General features: G+C 42.2%; 1 protein-coding gene and 1 non-coding gene across 2 annotated transcripts; both read left to right on the top strand.

Annotated features, from left to right (window-relative positions):
• The first annotated feature begins 17,244 nt into the window (after positions 1-17,244).
• Rps20 (ribosomal protein S20) lies at positions 17,245-18,626 on the top strand. The gene is made up of 4 exons (NM_001007603.4): positions 17,245-17,361; positions 17,551-17,650; positions 17,847-17,920; positions 18,196-18,626. Exons 1-4 carry the CDS (start codon positions 17,359-17,361, stop codon positions 18,376-18,378), a joined length of 360 nt encoding a protein of 119 aa, NP_001007604.1. The 5' UTR covers positions 17,245-17,358; the 3' UTR covers positions 18,379-18,626.
• Positions 17,709-17,776, top strand: Snord54 (small nucleolar RNA, C/D box 54). The gene has a single exon (XR_015621624.1). It is a non-coding gene; the product is annotated as a small nucleolar RNA U54 (small nucleolar RNA).
• Positions 18,627-25,778: the final 7,152 nt, after the last annotated feature.

Here is a 25,778-nt window from a genome sequence, read left to right as displayed (position 1 = left end):
AACAAAAATTGTTTGCCTATCTTTACTCTTACCCAACCTTCCACCAACATCAACATAGTTTGCAAAGTCCTTCTTTTTGAAAACACTTACTTTCTTCTTTTGGTTTATTTTTGCTATTTTCTTCCTCTTCCTTCCCCATCTGCATCCTAAGCGCTGAGAGCAGGAGGTTGTTGGATGTCCTCTTTATGTGATTGCATCCCGGCCTGGCCTGGCATCCATGGTAATGGGCCCCTAAAGTCACATTTCCATACCTGATCTCTTCTTTGGCCTCGGAGCGTGCTCCACCATCTCTTCTGTTTCTGCATTTCCTGTGAACAACAGTTCAACTATGACGTGCTCAAAGCTAGATGTTCCACATCTTCTTTTCCTAGTTAATGGCCCCCAAATGTGTAATTCTTCTTAAATTGGAAACCAAATTCCCTATTAACTCTTTTTCTTCTCTTCTTTTATTCAAATCTTATCGTTTATACTCCAGAAAAATGCATCTAGAACCCAACGACTTTTTGTAATCTCTGCTGGGAAAGTCCAGCCCAAAGCACTATCAAGTTGTCTTTGGATGACCAGGTGAGCTTCCTTCCACCCCTTCTATTGCTTTAACTAGGGCTGGGACCAGCAGGCAAGCCCCTCACCACTGCGCTCCACCTCCAGCCTGTGACAGCCTTCAAATGGGCAGTTCCCCTACGACCACATGCAACAGACAGTTTAAGGTTGGAAAACCTGCCTTTGGTGTCTTACAAGTTCCCATGGTCAGAATATCATTCAGTCTCAGAAAAGAGACTTTTGTGACAAGGGGGAGGAAGAGAGAAGATCTTGTGCTAAGTGAAATGTTAGATGCAGAAAGAACACAGCGCCATCTTGACAAGCTCACACTTAGACACTGTGCAGCCCTGGCTAACCTGGAACCTATGTAGTCCAGGCTGGCCTTGAACTCACAGATGTCCACTTGACTGACTTCCAAGTGCTGGGATTAAAGCTATGTATCACCACAGCCTGCCATTATTTTTAAATTAGTATTCACAATATTAAGTTTCATTGTGGCACTTTAAAAGATTAGTGTGAGGGAAGAGGTGGAGAGAGAGAGAGAGAGAGAGAGAGAGAGAGAGAGAGAGAGAGAGAGAGAGATGTATGTGCATATCACAGCACATATTCAGAGGTCAAAGGACAACTTTTGAGAGTTGGTTCTGTTTTTCCACTGTGGATTCTAGGGAATCAAACTCAGGTTTTCAGACTTAACAGCAAGCATTCTTAGCCACTAAGCCATCTTGCTGGCCCAAGTTATGGCATTTTTCAAACAAAATCAGTTTTGTTGATTCTCTTTCCTCCCTCTTCTTGCCCATAACTCTGCTCCTCTGTGCCTACCCATCCCCCACAGCCTTCCCTCCTACCTCCTTAATGGCTCTTTTCTCCCTCTCTTCCTTCCTTCTAGTTTCATAGCCACATCCATACTCACCCCACCTATATACATTCGGATAAACATTATAAGCTAGATTTGTACACAAGAGAACCCTCTTTGAGTCTGTGTCACCTCACTTGATAGACTCTTTCCTTGGTCCATCTATTCCCCAAACAGTTCATTAATTTCATTTTTCTTTATAACTGAATAAAATGCCATGATGTGTATTACCTCATTTTCATTATCTATTCATCTGTTGATGGCCATCTAAACTAGTTTCATTTCCTTGTTATTGTAAATGACACACTAATATATATATGTATATATATATAATATGTGCAATTATATATAATATATATAATGATGTATATGTATGTGTGTGCGTGCATGTGAAGTATCTCGGTGATAGGAATACACTAGGTAGATACTCAGAAGTGGTACTCCCAGGTCATATGGTAATTGTGTTCTTATTTTTTTTTTGAGAAACAATTATATTGCTTTGTATAACAACTATAATAGTTTCATTCTCCCGCTGGCAATGAGTAAAGGTTCGTCTTTATGCACAGCCTTACCAGGATTTGTTATTGTCTATCAAAATAATGTTTAATGAACATTTCTAGCACAAACAGGAGTACAATATAATTGGTTATTCAACATTGCCCATGCTATGCTCCACCCAGAGCTCAGCTATAATTTCTTACATTGGTATAGAGAATTTATATATTATATAGAATTAAGATTTTCATTGGTATAAATCTATATGTTGATATAAAATTTGAAATTAATATTGTTACTCTTAGATAGGCATTGTGCCTATGAAACTCGTTTATGAGTACAAGGCTTTGGCCCAGTCCCTCTAGTAGCTGCTGTTACAAACTGTTTGAGATGATTAAGTAATGTAAGTTAAGGACCAGATAGTAAATTCCTGGTTATATTAGATTCTGATTTAGTTATAATAAAGTGTTTTCAATTAACTCAAATAGAATAAATGGCTAAGAGTAGTTAAGGTTTAAGAGTTCCTATATACTTCACATAGTCTTCAAAATCAGAAAGCTACAAAATGTGACATTTAATGTTATTCCGTTATTAAGGAATCATTTGACAGTGAGACACATCTGCTCCTGACAGCTTCCCCACTCCCCTTCAAAGAAGAACTCGAGCAGCAACACCTCTGTATAGAGCTGCTCCAATTATGACAAGGTAGCCACTGGACAAAAATTGCCTTATTCATCTATGGACAAAAAAATACTGTCCAGGATAGAACACACAATGGAGGATAGTTGACAGTTTAGTTCTGCCAAGACAGAGAAAACTAGTCCTTTATAATTCCTGCTTCATTTCAAGGTCTGTCACATGGTTCTGGGCCAAAAGGCTGAAGACAGATGGTCCAACCATGTAAGAAATTAGGGGCTGTAAACTCTTTAGAGTATTCTATCTAATTCCCAAATACGATGTTAATTGTATATCATGGTTTGTAATTTGCATAATTGTTATGGTTGTGCTCAATTTATTTGAGAGTAAAGAGCCTTTTTAATTGGAGAAAGGGGGAAATGAAGTGGGTTTGGCCTAATGCTGCTTGTGTTATAAAGTTAATTTTGGTTCTCAAAACAGCTTACAGGAGTGTCTGCATGTAAGACACTGAGGGGTCCAGCCGGTAAATAAAGATGCCAGCAGTCAGAGGAAGGGCAGACAGAGGTGGGACTTTAAGGATTCCTGACCTTGGGACAGATAGGAGAGAGAGGAGGAGGCAGATTTTCCATGACTCGATGACACAGGGATCAGGTTTAGGAGCTACAGAAGAAAAATCATCCAAAATCTAGGTGGAAAGGGAAAGTGGTCCTATGGGGGGAGCTGCCCAGAAGGTAGCAAGGCAGCAAAGATAAAACATAGAATTAGAAGGTGTTAAGTCAGAAGTACCAGAGGGAAATATATGCTAGCCACCAGGAGGATTAGAAGTGTCCAGTCATTGAGCTAGCCAAGGCATAACAAAATTAACTGGTGTGTGTGTGTGTTTGTGTATATGTGTGTGTGGTGTTGTTGTTGTTGTTTTGTTGTTGTTGTTGTAAAAATATAAAAAATAAAAAGTATTGTGGTTCTTTTACCTCGCTAGCTCCGGCACCTCAGTGCCCCAAGGTATCTGCTAGATATCTTGGTGGAAACACATCCCAGCCGCACACTTTCCTACACTCAAACCCTCACATAAAAGAACACATAACACAATAATCTTAGATCCAATTGATAAGATACAATTGCCCACTTAAACATACAAAGCCCGGTACCATCCATCCCTTAGGAACATTACTAACAACCTGTAAATACACAGAGCAGAATCTTAACATCACCTGCCATGGCTTCTCATCCTCTCCTCTGTCCTGTCTCTCTCTGTTCTAGACTCCTCCTCTTCCTTCAAACTTCTCTCCCGCCCATCCTTTCTTCTCCTCCAATAACAGGCCTCCTTCTATCCTGTACCTGCCCCTCACCTGTACTCTACAAATTCCATGGCAAGGTTCTGGTGAAGTCACCTGATTCCTGAGTATGTGACTAGGCAGCTGTCCTTGGGGCAATTAGCATCAAAATACAGATAACTTCAAGGCAAACCACAACGTGTGTGTGTGTGTGTGTGTGTGTGTGTGTGTGTGTGTGTCTGTCTGTCTGTCTGTCTGTCTGTCTGTCTGTCATTCGTGAATCCAGAGGGCTCTGGTGGGTAGCAGTGTGCACACAACCCTCTGGGAGCCCAGAGCAGGTTAACTAAGTTATCAGTACACCTTATTGCTTAGACAAGGTGGAAGACAGATCGGAAGTTCTAATAGTATTGTTTTTAAGGGTGAAACAATGGTAACTTTCTGGGAAAGTAACTTGAGTTCCTTTAACATATCACAATATAAACTTAGAATGATCAAAGAAATCAATGTAAATGGCTAACAAAACCAAGGCGCTTCTACCGATGCTGTTGGAGACAAACATGACCCCAAAGTCAGAGGACAAAAGACTGATGGACTGATAACAAATACATAAGCAGTAAGAACCATAATGAGCAAAATGAGAAGACAGCCCACAAGATAAGAGAATTTAGGCTCAGACAAAGTGAGAGCAATTGTGTGAGAGAAAGTTCTCACCAAGTCTGTACAGAAAGCAGCATTGACCTAACAGAGATAAGGAAACAACATGGCTCTTAAATGTGCTGCTTGTGTAGCACTTATCACACTTGTACTGGTATGTACTGAAATGTGCCTTTGAGAGGATTCTGAGGTTAGGAAATAGCAGGCAACATGATTAACCTTGCTAACATAGCACACATATAGCACTTTAGGAGGAGAAGCACAGGGATGCTGAGGTGAAGATGCCAGTCTCTTTCTTCACTGGAAAAACACACTGCCAAACTACGACTGTTCAAACAGCAGTGTGTATTTGAAACGTTTCCTCAAAAATGCCTAACGCACGCGGGGAGTTAGAGGGATAGATGCATCGTTAGAGGGCTCGATGTGCGAGCATGAGGAGCTAAGTTCAACTCAACACCCACGTCAGTCCAAACAAAACAAGGCCACACTTGGACAAGTCGGGCACATTTGTCATCCTAGTGCTGGGAAGAAGAGGCAGGGAGATCATGGGACTCACCTGCCAGCCAACCGATATTACTCAGTGAGCCCCAGGTCCTAGTGAGAAACCTTGTCTCAAAAACCAAGGTTAAAAGCTACAGAGGAAAGACAGCTGATCTCTGGACCTCACACACTTTTTCCAGGACGCACGCACGCATACACGCACGCATGCGCACACAAACGCACATGCATGCGCACAGCGTGAGCCTGTGGAGTAATAGCCAATTTCCAATTATAAAGTTTGAGCTTTCAAACTCAAGTTAGAACTTTGGAAAATGTATATGCCATCCTGACTTTACCAGTTGCCTAGGACCCAAAGCTTTCTTCCTATGATCCTTAGAGATAATGAAAATGTTTTTTTTATTAGATATATTTCTTTAATTACATTTCAAATGGTATTCCCTTTCCCAGTTTCCTGTCCATAAGCCCCCATTCCCTGCCCCTCCCCCATATGGTTATTTCCCCCATCCATCTCCCTTACTCCCCCCCCCATATTCCCCTGCACTGGGGGTCCAACCTTGGCAGGACCAAGGGCTTCCCCCTCCACTGGTGCCCCAACAAGGCTATTCTCTGCTACATATGCAGTCGGAGCTCTGGTTCAGTCCATGTATAGTCTTTTGGTAGTGGTTTAGTCCCTGGAAGGTCTGGTTGGTTGGCATTGTTGTTCTTATGGGGTTGCAAGCTCCTTCAACTCTTTCAATCCTTCCTCTAATTCCCAATAAGGGGATCCTGTTCTCAGTTCAGTGGTTTGCTACTAGCATTGACATGCTGTATTGGACATTCTCTGGATGTGTCTCTCAGGATCTATATCTGGTCCCTTTCAGCATGCATTTTTTAGCTTCATCAATCTTATCTACTTTTGGTGGCTGTATATATATGGGCCACATGTGGGGCAGGCTCTGAATGGCCATTCCTTCAGTCGCTGCTCTAAACGTTGCTTCCATATCCCCTCCTATGGATATTTTATTTCCCCTTTTAAGAAGGAGTGGGAGCATCCACATTTTGGTTATACTTCTTCTTGAGCTTCCTGTAGTCTGTGGATTGCATCTTGGGTAGTTCCAGCTTTTGGGCTAATATCCACTTATCAATGAGTGCATACCAAGTGTGTTTTTCTGTGATTGGGTTACCTCACTCAGGATGATATTTTCTAGTTTCATCCATTTGCCTATGAATTTCATGAAGTCTTTTGTTTTTGATAGCTGAGTAGTACTCCATTGTGTAGATGTACCACATTTTTTGAATCCATTCCTCTGTCGAAGAGCATCTGGGTTCTTTCCAGCTTCTGGCTATCATAACATGTGTCCTTGTTATATGTTGGGGCATCTTTTGGGTATATGCCCAGGGGTGGTATAGCTCGGTCTTCAGGTAGTGGAATGTCCAATTTTCTGAGGAACTGCCAGACTGATTTCCAGAGTGGTTGTACCAGCTTGCAACCCCACCAACAATGGAGGAGTGCTCCTCTTTCTCCGCATCCTCGCCAGCATCTGCTGTCACCTGAGTTTTTGATCTTAGCCATTCTCACTGGCGTGAGGTTGGCACAATGGAACGTGATGGTGGCAAAGTCTAACCCTTTACTACTACTGACTTCAGCTATGATTTGTCATACCATCTTCTCCTATCCTTTAATGAATATCTAGGAAATGCCTCTGAGTGCTGGGATTAAAGGCCTGCACCAGCATGCCCACATTTCTCCTAACTTTTTGTCATTATTACCTTCCTTGATTCAGCTCTTTAAATGATGAGGTATTTGAATGGAATTATTTTTCCTGATTTCTTTCTCAGAGAGTAGGCAGTTAGTTAAGTAAAGGCAACTTGGTTAAGTATTTATTTTGTATCCTGTTTATTCGGTCTATAAATCTTCTAGTGGATTCCATAGGTCTTCTATACCAAGAATTATGCTATTTACAAATAGGCCTTGTTTGGCTCCTTCTTTTCCTATTGTTATTATCCTTTTCTCTTGTGTCATTGCTGCAGCTAAGACTTTGAGTACTGTCTCACATAAGAAAGAGCTGCATGGACGTCTTTGTTTTACTCCTGATTTTTATTTATTTATTTATTTATTTATTTATTTATTTATTTATTTATTTTTGGTTCTTTTTTTCGGAGCTGGGGACCGAACCCAGGGCCTTGAGCTTCCTAGGTAAGCGCTCTACCACTGAGCTAAATCCCCAGCCCCTTACTCCTGATTTTTAAAGGAAATGCTCTCAACTTGTCTCCACTTAATAATGTCGGCTATGGGTTTATAGTGGCTATGCCTTTATTATTTTGAAGTATGTTTTATCTATTCCTGGCCTCTAGAACTTTTATCATGTGGGCATGGTGAACTTTGTCAAACGCCTGTCAGCATCAGTTACGTGGCTTCTCTCTCTGAGTCTGTTGACATGATCTATTGCATTTATTTGTTTACAGATGTTGAACCAACCTTACTTTTCTGGAATAAAGTTCACTTGATTGCAATGTATAATTTCCTTAATGTGTTCCTGAACTCAATTTGCACATATTTTCTTAAGAACTCTTGTTTCTGTGCTCATCAAGAGATTGGTGTATAGCTTTCTTTTTTATTGTTTCTTTACCTGTTGTAACAAACAGTAACAAGAGTAGCTCCCAAGCTAGGTATCTTCCTGTCTCTGATAACACACATAAGAGAAGCCGCTACGATGTAGCAGAGGGAGGGGATATTGGACAGGGACTGAGTAGTCTAGGCTGTCATTTGCCCCACATATGCTATCTGACAAGAGTCATCTTCTTCATGAACTTCCATGTTCTCCTCTGTGAAAGAAGACAGACAACTGGTTAAGCTTCGAACCTCTACATTAAACCCAAGGTAACTTTAGTTTTTCAAAAATTAGTCCCATTTCACTTTAAAACTCTAAAATAATATTATGTCAGTGAGTACGATGGCTTAGTGGTTGAAGGTTGTTGTAGCCAAGTCAGATGACCTGAGTTCAATTCCTGAGCCCACATGCAAGGAAGAGACGCCCAGCTGGAAATCGTCCTCTGACCTCCACATATGTGTTGCAGTGATATGCACATATGCATACAAATCATATAGACAGGTAAAAATAATTTAATGATTTTCAGTTCAAAACTTCCCTACTGGTACCATTTTACCACTGGTTACACTAGTGGTAGAGGATAAAAACTGAATCCCATGCATGCTTATATGAGACTCAGCACTAACTATGATACGAGCCTGTGAACCAGAGAAGACGGCTCGGCAGCTACGATTACTGCTTTTGCCAAGAGCCTTGCTTAAGCTCCCTACCCACACATGACCACGTGGCCTCTTGTCACTCCAGGTCCAAGGAATCTTAAGCTCTCTTCCGGCCTTTAATATGTAAATATTCTCACACGTACAGAATTTAAAAAAAAAAATGAGGCAGTAGTGGCATGCATGCCTTTAGACTCAGCACCCCAGAGGTAGAGGCAGGCAGATGTCTGAGTTCGAGGTCAGCGTGGTCGACAGAGTGAATTCCAGAAATGACCAGGGCTACACAGAAAAACCCTGTCTTGGATACCTAAAACAAAACAAAAAAAGAGGAAGAGGAGGAGGAGGAAGAGGAAGAGGGGAGGAAGAGGGGGAGGAAGAGGAGGAAGAAGAAAGTGAAGAGGAGGAGGAAGAGGAGGAAGGGGAGGAGGAGGAAGAGGAGGAGGAAGAGGAAGAGGAGGAAGAGGAGGAGGAAGAGGAAGAGGGGAAGGAAGAGGAGGAAGAAGAAAGTGAAGAGGAGGAAGAGGAGGAAGAGAAGGAGGAAGAGGAAGAGGAGGAAGAGAAGGAGGAGGAAGAAGAGGAAGAGGAGGAAGAAGAAAGTGAAGAGGAGGAAGAGGAGGAAGAGAAGGAGGAGGAGGAGGAAGAGGAGGAGGAAGAGGAGGAAGAGGAGGAGAAGGAGGAGAAGGAAGAGGAAGAGGGGGAGGAAGAGGGGGAGGAAGAGGAGGAGGAAGAAAGTGAAGAGGAGGAGGAAATGAGGAAGAGAAGGAGGAAGAGGAGGAAGAGGAGAAAGAAGAGGAGGAGGAAGAGGAGGAAGAGGAAGAGGGGGGGAAGAGGGGGAGGAAGGGGGAGGAAGAGGAGGAAGAAGAAAGTGAAGAGGAGGAGGAAGAGGAGGAAGAGAAGGAGGAAGAGGAAGAGGAAGAGGAGGAAGAGGAAGAGGAGGAGGAGGAAGAGGAAGAGAGGGAGGAAGAGGGGGAGGAAGGGGAGGAAGAGGAGGAAGAAGAAAGTGAAGAGGAGGAGGAAGAGGAGGAAGAGAAGGAGGAAGAGGAAGAGGAAGAGGAGGAAGAGGAAGAGGAGGAAGAGGAAGAGAGGGAGGAAGAGGGGGAGGAAGGGGGAGGAAGAGGAGGAAGAAGAAAGTGAAGAGGAGGAGGAAGAGGAGGAAGAGAAGGAGGAAGAGGAGGAGGAAGAGGAAGAGGAGGAAGAGGAAGAGGAGGAAGAGGAGGAGGAGGAAGAGGAAGAGGAGGAAGAAGAAAGTGAAGAGGAGGAGGAAGAGAAGGAGGAAGAGAAGGAGGAAGAGGAAGAGGAAGAGGAGGAAGAGGAAGAGGAGGAAGAGGAAGAGGAAGAGGAGAAAGAGGAGGAGGAGGAGGAAGAGGAGAAGGAGGAAGAGGAGGAGGAAGAGGAGATTGTTTATGAGTTAAGGCTGTCCTGGCCAAACGGGAAGAATGGTCACCCTAAATGGAAGGTGATGAGATCCAATCCTCTTTGTTTATGGATCATGGGGTTCCTCTGGTGTTGTGGAGTCAGAAGGAAGGAAAAGAAAGGAAGAAGCCACCTTTTACCAGCAGCCATAAGCTGGTGGGAGAGGCAGCCTTGGGTCTATGGTTTACAAGTTATTTTACAAAGTACAGCATCACCTGGCTCCTGTATTTTCTTGGACTCCATTTCCTTCCAGTGCTCACCCTCACTGCATAAGGATGCTCTGAGCATCTCCGTCTCTCCAACCTCCCAAGCTTTCCTCTTCTCTAACAATAGCATCTATAGCTTTTGATTGAATTTCTCTGGACGACAACTACATGCTGGTCCTTCTTGCTTTCTCACTGGTTTTTTTCCCCCATCTATCTCTCTTGGTGATATAGTTAAAATAACCAGATGCTTACTTTCCCAGCCTCCTTTGCAGCTTAACATTTACCTCTGGAGCTGGATTCTTCCAGTCAAATCTTTGCAGAAGGAAACAGAAAACATGCAGAGTCCTTCTGGAGGTGGTGGTGACCACAGCAGCAAACAGGTCCAGTTTTCAGGGACAGCCGAGGGGGTGGAGTCAGCACAGTATCTGATGACTACTGTTCAGCACAGCTGGGGTCAGAAGAGTCTGAAACATCATCCATTGGGCCTAACTTCCCACAGGGTGATGTCTGACCTTTCCAAGGGACTATAGAAAGCCCTTTCGCTCCTGTTGTTGAACATCATAGGCTTTTATATCTCAGACTTGCTGCCACTACAGACGACGGCAGTGAGTCCTTACTTACACTGAGCCTACAGCACCACAGCTAAGAATACACACTGACTTCTCCCTAAACTGCTCTCCTAACAGCTCCTTCCTGAGTAGAATCTCCCCTAACATAGGTGTAAGGATCAAATGAGTTGACACCAGAACAAAACAGACAGTGTTGACCCTTCTGAGAGTGGTGCTGAGAGACGTTTCTCATCCTCACCTGCCAATCTAGGTACCCATGAGGAGCCATCACTCTCTTGTCCACTCCCTGACCCATCCACCCTGGGAAGCCACAGAGGTTTTAAATTCTTTCTGGGTTTTGCTTTTAATTGTCAGACTGACGACATTTAAAATTAAAATGTTTACTTAAACTCAAACTTTCACAAAGAAGTTACTATTTACACAGACACTCCAATACTAACGTGATCATTTAGCCTCACCAGTTTATTTACAAACATATACAAGCAGTTCCAGGGATTAAGAGGTTTTCAACTGCCTTTCTGTTTGGAAGGAACAGGATGATATTGTCATTGCCACAAAGGCCAGTAGGTGGCAGTTCACAGGCCAACGTGAACGCACAGTGCAACTCTACATAAGCATTTAAAAAAAATGTTTAAAAAGACTAAGGAGAGACACTGAAACATTTTTTCCATTTACCTCAAGACTGTTTCATAAGTTAAAATGAAATGTACATTTAGTTCAGCTGTTTTCCAACTTAAAATTCTTACTGAAGGACGTGTTTAGATACAACCTCCTCAGAAAGCAAGTTGGCAATAGCAAACTGGTCTAAAGCATTAAATATGAGACAGTGACTTATCTGTAACAGTGATCTGAAGGTGGTGAGGAAGGGTCCTGACTATGCCCCAACAGAAAACAATGGGCAGTGTCTAGACCTGGGTCTAATGTCACAGTTAGAGAGTATGGATTGGATTATTGTTAGTATGGGGACAGGAGGTAAAGGGCAAAGGTATGTATGGCTGTGACTCTGCAATGCACGGACAGCCCTCCCACCCAGCTTCACACATAACTACTGAGGTTAAGGGGTCCGATATACAGCCTTTCACCTACTGTGACTGTTTATCAAATGGGAAAACAAACCCCCTGACTTAAAACTAGGGAAGACTCCTCCACAGGACTCATGCTATATATAGTTTTTACGCAAAGCACAACTCTTGCTTCAAATGGGATGAGAGAGGCTTCTCCTAAGCCACACAGTGATCAGAGCACAGAAATGTAGACTCTGGTCACAATGAAGATATCTCCCACTTTGGAGAGACCACACGAAGTTTTAGAACCATAGAACGAATTTTAAAAGGCCTAAATCAATGCACTGACCAGACGTGTTGATGGGGACATTACATGGTCAAGTACAGCAGAGTGGGGAAAGTCTCTTCTGTAGGTTTCTGATGCTACCTTATAACTTTTAGACTTAAGGGTGGTAGAAGCTAGTAGTCAGACAAATAACTCAATCAAAATATTTTAACTAATAGTCACGAAACAACTAGAGGAGACATAGATTGCCCACAGATAACTACTAAGGGGCTAAAATGAGTCAAGGAAATGGCTCTCTATGTGTAACCTTGCATTTGCTCATGGTGACGTTAGAGTCAGGCCTTCAATGCAGACATGGTTTCTCTGAGACTTCAGCCACAATCCTAATTAAAGGAGATGGAATGGGGCTGGCAAAGATGACTCAGCAGTAAAGGCTGCTGCTGCTGCTGCTGCTGCTGCTGCTGCTGCTGCTGCTGCTGCTGCTGCTGCACAAGACCGATAACCTGAGTCTGACCCCAGGTAAACAAAGGAGGAATGAAGGCTAGAGAAATGGCTTAGCCATTAAAGTCTAGATTCACAACCAAGAATTAAGGTGGAATGAGAGAACTGTTCTCTGACCTACACACACACACACACCATACATACACACATCACACACACACACATACACACACATATCATACATACACACAACACACATGCACACCATACATACACACATCACACACACATACACACATCACACACACATACACACACACCATACATACACACAACACACATGAACACCATACATACACACATCACACACATACACACACACACCATACATACACACATCACACACATACACACACACACCATACATACACACAACACACATGCACACCATACAAACACACATCACACACACACATACACACACATATCATACATACACACAACACACATGCACACCATACATACACACAACACACATGCACACCATACAAACACACATCACACACACACATACACACACATATCATACATACACACAACACACATGCACACCATACATACACACATCACACACACATACACACATCACACACACACATACACACACACCATACATACACACAACACACATGAACACCATACATACACACATCACACACACATACACACACACACCATACATACACACAACACACATGCACACCATACAAACACACATCACACACACACATACACACACATCATACATACACACAACACACATGTACACCATACATACACACATCACACACACACATACACACAACACACACACCATACATACATACACACAACATACACGCACACCATACATACACACATCACACACACATCATACATACACACAACACACACACACAATACATACAGATACACACTGGTAATTATTATAACAATATTTTTAATTAAAATATAAAATAATGAAACATAAATATACATATGATAGTTAAGTCTTTGAATTATATTGTAATAGACCATATGTTTTAAAAAGATATATACATACTTAAGGTATACATTTTTTATTTTGGAATAGTGAAAATGTGCATTTTCCTTTAGCATTTTGCTTATTGTTAATTCGTACTTTTCCTTTGATGACTTTACATAATAATTGATTTTTACATGGAAATTTGAGGGGGCACTGCAACTGCTATTTTCAAGAGAAAAACATAGCAGGAAGTTTGAAATGAAAACTTACAAACTTTAAAATAATGACATCTGCCGAACATCTCTCTAGACCTTGCTGTCCCTGGGAGCCACTCTTCTCCTTAGCCTCTGTGAGTTGGACCTTTGCCTTCCTGACTTCACTTACTACAGTGCCAATGACCTCACTGGTATACATCAGAGTTTCTTTTTTTTTTCTTTAATGGCAGATGATGCTCCATCCTATCCGTGTGTCTGTGTGTCCTTTCCTTTATTAACTTGTCTGTTGACAGATACTTAAGTTGTTTCCATATCTTGATTATTGTGAATAACTCTGCAATGAACACGAGAAGGTATCTCCTTGAGATACTGTCTTACTCGAAGGTTTCCACTGCTGTGAAGAGACACCATGACCAAGACAACGCTTATAAAGGACAACATTCAATAGGGGCTGGCTGACAGGTTCAGAGGTTCAGTCCATTATCATCAAGGTGGGAACATGGCAGCTTTGGGGCAGGCATGCTGCAGGAGGAGCTGAGGGTTCTGCACTGCTCCCACCTGGCTAGGAGGAGGATCTCAAAGCCCAGACCCACAGTGACGCACTTCCTCCAATAAGATACACCTCCTAACCATGTCATTCCCTGGGCCAAGCATATTCAAATCACCCCAGGTACTGACTTTTTTTTTAAAGATTTATTCATTTATTATATGTAAGTACAGTGTAGCTGTCTTCAGACACACCAGAAGAGGGCATCGGATCTCTTTACAGATGGTTGTGAGCCACCATGTGGTTGCTGGGAATTGAACTCATGACCTCTGGAAGAGCAGTCAGGTGCTCTTAACCGCTGAGCCATCTCTCCAGCCCCCAGATACTAACTTTAAAACTGTTTATTTTTATGTGTCTGTTGGTGTATGTTACGTGCGTGTGGGTATTCACAAAGATCAGAAGAGGGATCCCTTGGAGTTGGAGTTATGGCTTGAGGGGAGGACCCCTGAGGTAAGTGCTCTTAAGGACTGAGGCACCTCCCTAGCTGTGAGATAAGGATTTAACAGATAACCAAAGGTGGGATTTCTAAGACAAATAATGGTTTTATTTATTTAGTGTGGTGATGGGGATTGAACCAATGCTCCTGTGTGCTGTGCAGGTGTTCTGCAGTCAAGTTACATTCCCGGGCATAATTAGAACCCTTCTGCTTTCTCTTTAAAAAAACTCCTCTTTATAAAGATTTACGTCTTTTTTGTATAAATGTTTTGCCTGCATGTATGTACGTGTGACACATGCATGCCCAGTATCAAGGAGGTAAGAATTAAAGGTGACTGTGAGCCACCATGTGGATGCTGGGCACCAAATCAGGTCCTCTACGAGAGTGGCAAGGCTCTTAACTGTTGTGTCAACCCTTCTCTTCCTTCCTTTGCTCCTTTGTTCCTTTGTTCCTTTGTTCCTCCCTCCTTTTCTTCCTTCCTGACAGGGTCTCTACAAAGCCTTCACTATGTAGACCAGGTGGGCCTTGAACTCAGAGATCCACCTGACTCTGCCTTCCAAGTGGTGGGATTAATTCCACTCGCATAATTTTACCTGTTTCTCATTGAACTTTCTTCACCTTCTTTCTTCGTGTGGTGTTGAGGGTCAACCCAAATCCTTGGGCGGCTAGGCAGAGATTCCATTGCTAAGCCACACTCCCAGCTCTTGGGGGTTTTTGTTGTTGTTTTTTGTCTTGTTTTTGTTTGTTTGTTTTGTTTTGTTTTTGAGATGGGTTCTTACTATGTAGTCCAGGCTGATCTTGAATATGAAATCCTCCTGCCTCTGGCCCCTCAACACTGGGATTACAGACCCTGTCTTAAAATTCCTTCTCTTACTGTTCAAGAAGTCAATATACGGGGTTGGGGATTTAGCTCAGTGGTAGAGCGCTTGCCTAGTAAACGCAAGGCCCTGGGTTCGGTCCCCAGCTCCGAAAAAAAAGAAAAAAAAAAAAAAGAAGTCAATATACTCACATTTCCTCAAGCGTTTACAAAGGAAGGAAAGTCTAAGATTTGTTTTTTGTCAAAAATTCTAGGTGGGAGTGGTTTCGTTCACCTATAATCCTGTAGCACTGGAAAAAATGAGGATGGGAGGTTCTTAAGTTTGAAGCCAGCCTGGCTCGTGTGTGTGTGTGTGTGTGTGTGTGTGTGTGTGTGTGTGTGTGTGTGTGTTGTGTGTAAGTAATTGCCCTTCTCAGGCACCCTGTTGAGTCTCTGGACAACCTTGGAGCATTGCTGTGGGGTTTTACCTATGGTGATGGCCAAAGTTTTTAATCCCAGCCAGTTCTCTGCAGGCAGAGGCAGGTAGATCTCTGTAAATTCCAGGGCAGCCCACAGCCCAGATTAAAGTCTTTAAAAAAAAAAAAAAAGTAAAACAAGCCAGGCACTCCAAGAGGCAGGTAGATCTCAGGATTCAGGCCAGCCTGGTCTACTACATAATAATTATGGGACAGCAAGGGCTGACACAAAGAAACTCTGTCTCAAACAAAAACAAACAAGATGAATAAGAAAGGAAAGAAAAATGACTCCACTACTAGTAGTGAAATCTACTAGTAGAGTCTAAGCAGCCAGTGGATTATATTTAAACATAATTGAACTTGGAAAATCTCCTAACTTCAATACTTACCTTAATTGCTCAATGACAACAAAACTTCATGTACCTTGTGAGTCAGAAAGCCAGTTACGAGGTAGGTCAAGCATGTGAGTCAATGTTGGTACTCCTAAAGATGAGAAGAGAATGGCTTTCAAAGTAGTCCTCATTGGAGGACAGTCAGTACTCTGGGTTTGACAACTCTGAGCAAATAACTTACACCTGCAAAATAATGATATTTCCTCCAGTTTTGACCTTAACCCTCCTCCGGACTTATATTCTATTTAACTGCAGCCTTATCCTTGCGCAGTGGCTAGTGTAAAGGGAGGATTAACCTGCACCGTCCTCTGCTTCTCAGGGCATTTGACCTCGCTTGGCTTTCTTTCTGCTCTACTTGGACAAGAATTTTATTGTGAACAGATGCTTTAAGGAGTCCTCAGAGGTCTCAGCCAATACACATTGCTCTTTCGCAGCATAGAGGAGAGAACGTGTTAAAACTGGGTAGATGGGTTCCAGGCAGGGCTGCAGATACAGTGCCCTGTGACCCGACAGAGCACTGGGCCTAGAGTTTTGCCTTCACTTAATTGAAAGTACAGAAAATAAACTTGGGTCTTTTCCAGCATATATAGATGTTTCCAGTATTCCAGGAAACCCAAAGCCGGAATATCAAAAAAAAGGCCATTTCAGCTCTGAAAAACTGTTTCTGAGTAATTTTTAAAATATAATCTTAGTAATTTAATGGGAGGTGGAGGTGGGGTGTGTGCCACAGCTCTCATCAGAAGACAAGTTTCCGGAAACGATTCTCTCCTTCCACCGAGGATTCACAGGATCAAACTAAGGGTGTGAGCTCATGGTTGGAGTGCTTTTTCCGGCTGAGCCCTGGATTCTGTCTCCAACACCAAGTAAATAAATGCAAGCACCTAGTCAGGATCATTCTTCCCCAAGGTCCGTGCCAGCTAAACTCGGAAAAATTCTTCCCTTGTCAGACAAAAGTAAGTTGATTAGGTACGCATGCGAAGCAAAGTTCACACCGTAAATACTATAGGTGTACAGAGGACCTGAAAGTTTCCTCCAGTTTCTTTGGTCCTCCGGGTCAGGGCAGTGACTCCGCCGCGACACAAGGGGGCGCGCGCGCCCTCTCCTTTCCCGCCAACTAGGCGACGTTGCAGCCGGGCCTCCCGCGGTAACCTCTCTCGCTGGCGGGGCGGTTCCTGTTCCGGGTCACAAAGGACCCGGATGCGAACGTACTATATAAGCGCCCGGCGAACTCCACGCTCTCCTTTCCGAGACCTGTGGTGCGTGCTGTGGAGCCTTGTCAAGTCTGCTCTGTCCTGACTCACCGCTGTTCGCTCCTGCTGAGGAACAAGTCGGTCAGGAAGCTACGCCTCAGCCATGGTGAGGTGGGGGACGACGCCACGCGGCCTGGGGCGTCGGCGGGGCTCAAGTTCCGGGGCGCCGGGAGCGCAGTTCCCGGGAGAGGGCTCCCGCCGCGGCGAGGGCCCGGGAAAGGGTCCGGATGGCGGTTGTGTAGGAGTGGGCCGCGACTTACGTTCGCTGTTTGTTTTTCCGCCTGTGTAATAACAGGCATTTAAAGATACCGGGAAGACTCCCGTGGAGCCCGAAGTGGCGATTCACCGGATTCGAATCACGCTCACCAGCCGCAACGTGAAGTCGCTGGAAAAGGGTCAGTACTGTGCTCTAGGGTGTTTTCGTGGTGCCCTGCGCCGTACCTGTGGCGCAGTCGGCGATGAGGAGATACCTACTGTGTTGAATTATGGTGATATTTCTTATACGCTATTCTGAGCCGATAGGCTAACTTGTGTAAATACGGTTCGAGTCATTCTGAAATAACTGAAAGACCATGTGTTGTTCACCTGCAGTTTGTGCGGACTTGATCAGAGGCGCAAAGGAGAAGAATCTGAAAGTGAAAGGACCAGTGCGCATGCCTACCAAGGTAAGCGACAGGTAGACTCCCTACTCCCGTATCTGTACAAATGGGGGGAGGGTGTGTGTCACGCTTTGATTGCCAAAGGAATAATACTGAGTTTACATTCTTAAAATTACAAACAGAAGTTATTGGGTGCCAAATACCTGATAACTGGGTATGACCCTTAATAAAAGCAACAAACTCCAAGAAAGCTATCTGGTGAAAGTGGCTGAAACCTGTTAGCGTGGGGAAAGTGGTTCAAAAGAAACTACAGTTCTACAGTTTCTTTTGTTTTATTGCAGACACTGAGAATCACTACCAGAAAAACCCCTTGCGGTGAAGGTTCCAAGACGTGGGATCGTTTCCAGATGAGAATCCACAAGCGACTCATTGACTTACACAGTCCTTCAGAGATTGTTAAGCAGATTACTTCCATCAGTATTGAGCCTGGAGTGGAGGTTGAAGTCACCATTGCAGATGCCTAAGTCAACTGTTTAAATAAATTGACTTAATTGTTAAGTTTTGCTGGCTTTTATTCAGGTTTTTTAGTGTTCATGAGTGTAAATGAATGTGTGTCACACGGGTGCCAGTAGATGTTCCTTTGAACCACCATGTAGATGCTGGAGATCCAACCTGCATCCTCAGAACAAGTTCCTTAACCACCGAGCAAGTACTGAAGCATTAAACTGCTTTTAGAAATAAAGGTGTGGCAACAGACTGGTCAAGTGAAAAAGAATGGTACTAAGTCAATTTAAAGACTAAGTTTGGTTAATAGAGCAGATTACATCCTTGGTCCTTAAGTCTGGAAACTTTGTTTTGGGATATAGTCAGATGTCCAAAGACTAGTGTACTAAGGAAAATTAGACCCAAGGTGCCCTATGGTATTCCAGGTGATTTGTGAAGGACAGGGTGACTTCCCCATTAACTTACTTGTAAAGATTATGAGTACATTGTCGCTGTATTTAGACATGCCAGAAGAGGGCATCTGATCCCATTACTCACAAATGGTTGTGAGCCACCATGTAGGAATTGAACTATGGAAGAACAGTGTTCTTAACTTCTGAGATATCTCTAGCCTAAACATCAGAAGTTTCTAGAAGTACTTAATATGTAAATATTACTATTTGTGAAAGTTTTATATTGAGATTTCTCTATGGCCCTGACTGTCCCTGAACTCTATAGGCCAGATTGGTTTCTAAGTCAGATCTGCCTGCCTCTGCATCCTGGATGCGTAAGATTGAAGGTGCATGACCGCCTAGCAAATTATCTTGCAGTTTTTGTGTGCCTTTGGGGATGGATCTAGGCTTTTGGAGTAGACTCTTGTTTATTAAATTTACTGACTTGCTTCCTCAGCTATCTTACAGTCTTGAGCGTAGTTGCCTGGGAGTGGTACCTCCCCATAGTCTGCTGACTTTCGTATGTCAGTTAACAGTGGAGACATCCAGCAGGTTAATCTGGTGGAAGTACTGCTTTCCCAGTGTAAATTTAGTAGGCAAGAGCCAGCCTGTGCACTTGGAAGTGTGCTGAAAACGTCATTTAGGGCCAAGGGATGGTTTTGTGGCTAAAGCTACATCTCCCACGAATAGTTTCCATTAAGTATGTAGAGTGCATGGATTAAAGTTAGTGCTTTAAAAATTAAAATTCACGATTTGGTAACTAAGGCCTTTAATCCCAGCAGAGGCAGGTGGGTCTCTAGTGTCAAGACCAGCTTGGTCTAGATAGTTTACACCAGCCAGGACAGTCTCAGAAAACTATTTGGGAATAGGTACTTCATTTAGAGACTTGGATCTAAGGATAGGCCAACCAGATAGTAACTGAATCATTGATTCTGTGAATCTTGTATGAATGAGTTAAAGGCAGAAATTAACTTGCTCTGATTGAGGGCACTTCATTGCAGTCTCATATTTCTGCATCCGACATTGCCGGGACTTTATGTGTATGGTTTATGGGTGTAAATAAAACAGGCAAAAGGCTGTTGAGTGGAAAGCATTAGCTTCAGAGTCAAATTCCAAATTTAGGTTCTTCGATCAGAAGGCCAGATCAAATTACAAGACTTCTATGACTAAATTCTTAAGTGTCTTAGGATACGAATAGTACCTGCCTCAAAAGTGAATGTGGGTATTTTTTGTTCTGCCTGAGACACACTTTCCAGTGAAGCCAAGATTCACTTGGTGTGGGCATGAATTTCCAGAGGTTATGCTAGCCTATGGTATTAGTTACTTGGAAGGATTCTTTGAGAAATCTGAGACCTCAGCTGCGAGGTTTTTAACTGGTTCATGCTCAGTGGAAAGTGACAAATTAATTGGAGAGCATGGCACAAATGAGGTTTTCACCTTTTGAAACTAAGAAATGAGTCTGCTTGGACTAGCATATTTTAAGTCACACATTAAATGAAATTCCTGCTCATTTTGTTCTATAAACAGTTTACTTTCATATTTTGTAGTTAACATTTTCATTAACATCATACACCCCCCGATTGTGTTGCTAAAATTGTCAATGTGACATTTTCATTAATCTATAGAAATATTTTATATTTTCAGGAACCAAACTCAAAGCCTCCCATGTGCTAGGCAATTGGCTTATTTGTACAAACAGCATGCAGTGTGATTCTACGAGTGTAGACAGCATGTAATGAAAGCTGGGTAGTTTGAATTTGTATCACTTGATGCTGTGAATCTTTGAGTCACTCATACCACTTTGTAGAATAGTTATTCTGAGAGTAAGTTGTTCTTTAAAATGCTGGAACTTACTCTTCGTGCCACTATTTGGTATTGGTTATTCAATATTTTTATTTTCATTCTACTTTCTCTTTTTAGCCCCTTATGTCCCTATTCTCTCTTCTTGGATTAGCCCTGGCTTCCACACATGAGAGACCATGCAGAATTTTTCTCATGGTTTAATATTTTGTCCTCTAGTTCCATCCATGCACAAATTAGAGGATTTTTTAAAGTTTATTTTTCTGGCTAAATACTGGTGTGTGTATAGTCTGTATGTTGGTTGCATATCTGTAGCATATCTTTGTATTTGCAAGTGTAGATATATGCGACAATTTTTAATTTTTATTAAGTGAATGTACCTTAATTCATTCCTCTTAACAGATTTGTAGGCATTTGCTATTCAAAGCACAATTTCAATTAAAATGTTTTTAATAGCATCTTTCCACTTGTATAAAGTGTAAAAAGTATATTCCTAGAAGTCAAATTTCTGAATTTTGGTTGCATTGTAAATGTGTAGACTCAGCTATTAGAATTACGGGGCTGGAAAAGTAGCTCACAATGGGTAAAAGCAATTTGTTGTCAGTCCTGACACCTGAGTTGACTCAGGATCTACAAGGTAGAAAAAACCAGCTCCCACAAGTTTCTGGCCTCCATACTTATAAATAATGCAGTAAAAATTTCAAGTAACCATTTATTAAAGACAAGCATATACTAATTGCTCAGGTATAAACACTTCTGGGAAAATTTAAGAGAAAATTTCAGTAAAACAACCAAAAGGATGCCTTTAAATGACTGAGTGCATCTATGTCCCCACCATCGTCAGTGTGCAAAGGCATTGTTACTTACACAGGGTGGTTCTTTGAGTTCTACTATCTACTTGCCACATCTCCCTGGGACTCCTATTAACTTCAATTTCGTGAACTTCTAAACCGCTGTTTCTTTCGTGTGTAATTTAGAGAACTTTTGTTTTTTGGTTGGTTGGATTTTGATTTTTTGAGGCAGGGTTTTTAAGTAGCCCTGGCTGACCTAGAACTTGAACTCAGAGCTCTGCCTGCCTCTGCCTCTGCCTCCTGAGAGTTGGGGTTAAAGGCATGGACCACCACCACTCAGGCAGAGATTTTTCTCAACTTATCTCACCTATCATTTCTGCTGATTTATTTTTCAACTTCATTATCTTGATTTAAAATTTTGTTGTCGTTGAAAGCTTCAAACATACCAAGAATACTATAGTGGATCTTTATATAGCTTAGCTTTGTAATGGTTTCCGTTACAGCTTAGCTTTAAGGATTGACAGTTGCTGTTGCTTGTGTTTCATGTATGAATCCACTCCCCTCAGAATATTTTGGATCCAATTTCAGTCGTAATGTTTTAGCATATATGCTAGAAGATAACTCTTACTTTTATGGGTATGAGAACTTTGAATGTATGTCTGTGCACCACATGTTGGTGGATCCCTGGAACTGGAGTTGGAGATGGTTTTAAGCTGCCAGGAGACTTCTGGCAGTTAAACGAACCCCAACCCTTAGAAAGGGAAAAAGATAAGCCTTTAACAAGATCAAGCTAGCCAAAATTCTGGAGTAGAAAGGGGAGATACTGTCCAGGCCCCATCCTGAACTGAGGAGATGTTGGCAGTTGATAGCTGCTGAGGGAAGGAGAATCACTCTTGACTTGAGAGTGTTTCTTCTGGAAGGTTCCTCATGTTCCAGAGAATGACCCCCATACTCACGCACTAACTGGGTTCAGTGGGTTAGCCAAAAAGGGAAGAAGAAAAAAAAAATCAAGAATAAAAAAAGTAGAGAAAAATTATGATTTGAAAAATCCAGTATAATTATATTAATACGGTGCTACAGATACCCAGAAGTTTTTCTCTTCTAAAACTGAAATTCTGAACCTTAAAATGAATCCACCCATAGCCCCTGGCACCTATCAATTTACTTCCTTTTTCTGTGTATTTGCCATAATGTCATCAAGTTCTATCCATGTCACATGGCAGGAATTTGTCTTTTCAGTGTTTGAGGAAAGTTTTACTGTGTAATTCTGGCTGGCCTCAAACTCGTGGCAATCCTGCCTCGGCCTCTGGAATTGTAAGAGTTAGAAGCTTGTGGCCCATACCTGACTTTTGTAATGCTAGGGAACTATGTAAGTGTGCACCCCACTCTCTTTCTCCATTCCTCTGGTTTATTTGGGTTGCACTCACCCCTGCTGATTGTGTCTGATGCTGCAGTGAGCACGAAGGTGCAGACTCATCTCTGAGATAAAGCTTTTCCTACTTTACATGTCAAACAAGAAAGGTTGCCGAATGTATGGTCTTCCTCGTTCTAACTTTTGAGGAATCCATGATGTTTTCCACACTGTTGTGTCATTTTACATTCTTACCAGGTATTCCAACTCTTCTTGTATGGCACTAATACTCGTTTTTGTTTGTTTTGGTCTGGTTTTTCCAGACAGGGCTTCTCTGTTTAGCTCTGGTTGCTGTGGAACTTGCAGCCACTCTGTAGGTTGTTTCTTCCTTTTGCTTTCTGTTAATTTAATTATTTTGTTTTCCCTTTGTTTCTGTTTTACGAGCCAGGACCTTGTATAGCCCGGACTGGTCTCAGCTTGCTAGATAGCGAAGGCTGGCCTTTAACAACTGCTGCTCTTCCTGCCTCAGCCTTCAGAGTGCTGGGGATTATAGATTATAAGTCAATAAAAGCCTTAGTCGTTGACTTCTTGTGTATGAAAGGACTCTGCCTTTGGTGTCATAACTAGTAAATCAGGGAATATTTTTATGCAGCTTTTCCATAGTGTCGTATGCCTTGCAGTTGTGTTAGTAACACAGTAAACTAAGGAAAATAATCATTTAAACTTAGAATATCAAAATGATTTGGGAAAAATCATGATTAGTCCATGGCCTGTAAAATTCTTATGAAAACATGAAAGTGTCTCCTTCTGTTCCTTTAGTTGTAAGGGGGAATAAGAAAAAAATAAAAAGTTAATATTTAGTATGCTGTTATCTAAAACAACATTTAGGAAATACCCTATTTATAAAGATTCTGTGGCTGGGGAGATGGTTTAGTTTAAGTAAACTGTTAAAGAGGACTTGCTCCACTTAAAGAGGACCAGGGTTTGGTTCCCAGCATCCACGTGGTTATTAACTCCAGTTCCTAAGGGCAGAGCACCGAGTCTGTGACATGTTCGTCATTTCTGTTTTAATTATAGTTGTCCCCTGGTACCAATGGGGGATAGCTTCTGAAATTCAGCAAGTACCAGCATCTACAGCTATTTAAGTCCTCTAGAGAGTGCTGCATTGTTTGAATTAAACATTCATTCCTTCTCATATATTTTAAATCAATACTAGATCATTTGTAACACCTAATAAAATAGAAGTGCTATAAAAATAGCTGTGATATTCTGTTATTTAGGGAGTAAAGATAGGAAAAAGTCTATGCACATTCGGTACGTATGCAGTGTTTTGGTTTCAATCTGCAGTTGTTCGAGTTCACAGCTGTAGAACCCACAGATATATGGAGTCAACTGGACTTTACTCATTCTTGTTTGCCTCTGTTACTCACATTGCACATGTAGAGCCTCCTGGATGTCGGCAGGGCCAGCATGTTTGTGGTTAACTATTTAATATATTACACCACTTAGGACTGATTTAAATTTTGCTCCCAGAATTATCTCTTGTTTCTCTGATGTATTCCCGTCTTTGTTGGCTGATCCCCTGTTCTGACTGTACCTTTGTAATGACTTGGAAACAAAGAAGCCTCACAACTCCACACTTTGCTGGCCCTGCTTGCCTCTGTAGGAAGTGGGTAGCAGATGTGCGTGGACCTATTATCTGCGAAAGAGGTGACATGATCTATTTGTGCACACTGCTTGCTTGAACTAAATAACTAGCAGTAATGGTGGTCCTTTACTCAGTGTGCTGGCTGTTCTTGGTTGTCAACTGGAATGCACTAACTAAAAACCAAGTGGCTGGATACACTTGTTTATTTAATCTGGATCTTTTGAGGGGAAGACTCTCCTCTAATCCAGGCCACACATTCTGTTGGCAACCTACATAAAGGACATAAAAAAAGGTTTTGATCTTTGCCTGCTTGCCCTCACTTTTACAAGCAAATCTATTTCTTGCTATATATTTATATAATCCGTTAACTTCCGTTCCTCTAGGGAGCCCTTACCAGTACACTCCCAATTAATACAGTATAGTGATGCTTGGAGAAATAGTATAATTTACTCAAACTGTCATAACTGAGAGGTTTTAGGATTATCTCTTACTTATCTGGGGCAATTGGTTCTTTATTTTGGTTGCAATTTCATATATATTAAATTTTATTTATACTTAAAGATTGTATTTTAGGGCTGGAGAGATGGCTTAGTGATTAAGAGCACTGTGCTCTGCAGAGAATCTGGGTTTGGTTTCTAGTATCCATGTGGGCTTACAGCCCATTGTTAACTCTAGTTCTAGGGAAACCAGCTCCTTCTCCTGTCTTCCTTAGGCTCTAAGCACACAAAGAGCACATACATACATACATACATACATACATACATACATACATACATACATACTGGCAAAACACTTATACACATAAAAATTAATCTTTTTTCAAAGAATTGCATTTTGCTGGGAATGGTGGCTCTAGGAGGCAAAGGCAAGTGGATCTCTGTGAGTTCAAGGCCCACCTGGCCTACAGAGTTAGTTCCAAGGCTACACAAAGAAACTCTGTCTCAGTAAATTAAATAAATAAATAGGTAAATAAATAAAATTGAGTGTTTATGGATACAGTTGGACTCTTCCCTGTTCCTATATAGATAGACCTGCTTTTCCCAGAGACTACTCTGTGTGAACTTCTCTTTCAAGGCCTCACAAGAATGTGCCTGCACCACAGGAGAACACTCCTGCAGTGAGGAGCTTCGATCCTCATGGAAGCTTCAATCATACTTCCTAGTGGCCATGCAGTGCTGTAGATGCTTTCCTTTGTCGAGGCCAGGTCCCACAGCATAGCTCTTTGTTCTGTTTTACAGTATGAGAACTGATCCCAGCATCTCGCATAGGCTACACAAGTGCTGGGCCTCCATGGGTCGTTCCCTAACCTGCATTCATTCTGCTAGTTTCTAAATGAACGACCCAGTTTTGCCTTCTTCCAACGCCTCCGTTTTGAGCCCTACTTCTACTCAAAGATCAG

The sequence above is a fragment of the Rattus norvegicus genome, chromosome 5, assembly GCF_021556685.1.
Source record: "Rattus norvegicus strain SHRSP/BbbUtx chromosome 5, alternate assembly SHRSP_T2T, whole genome shotgun sequence".
In the NCBI taxonomy this organism is placed as follows: Eukaryota; Metazoa; Chordata; class Mammalia; order Rodentia; family Muridae; genus Rattus; species Rattus norvegicus.
This window is presented reverse-complemented; position numbering and strand designations above follow the sequence as displayed.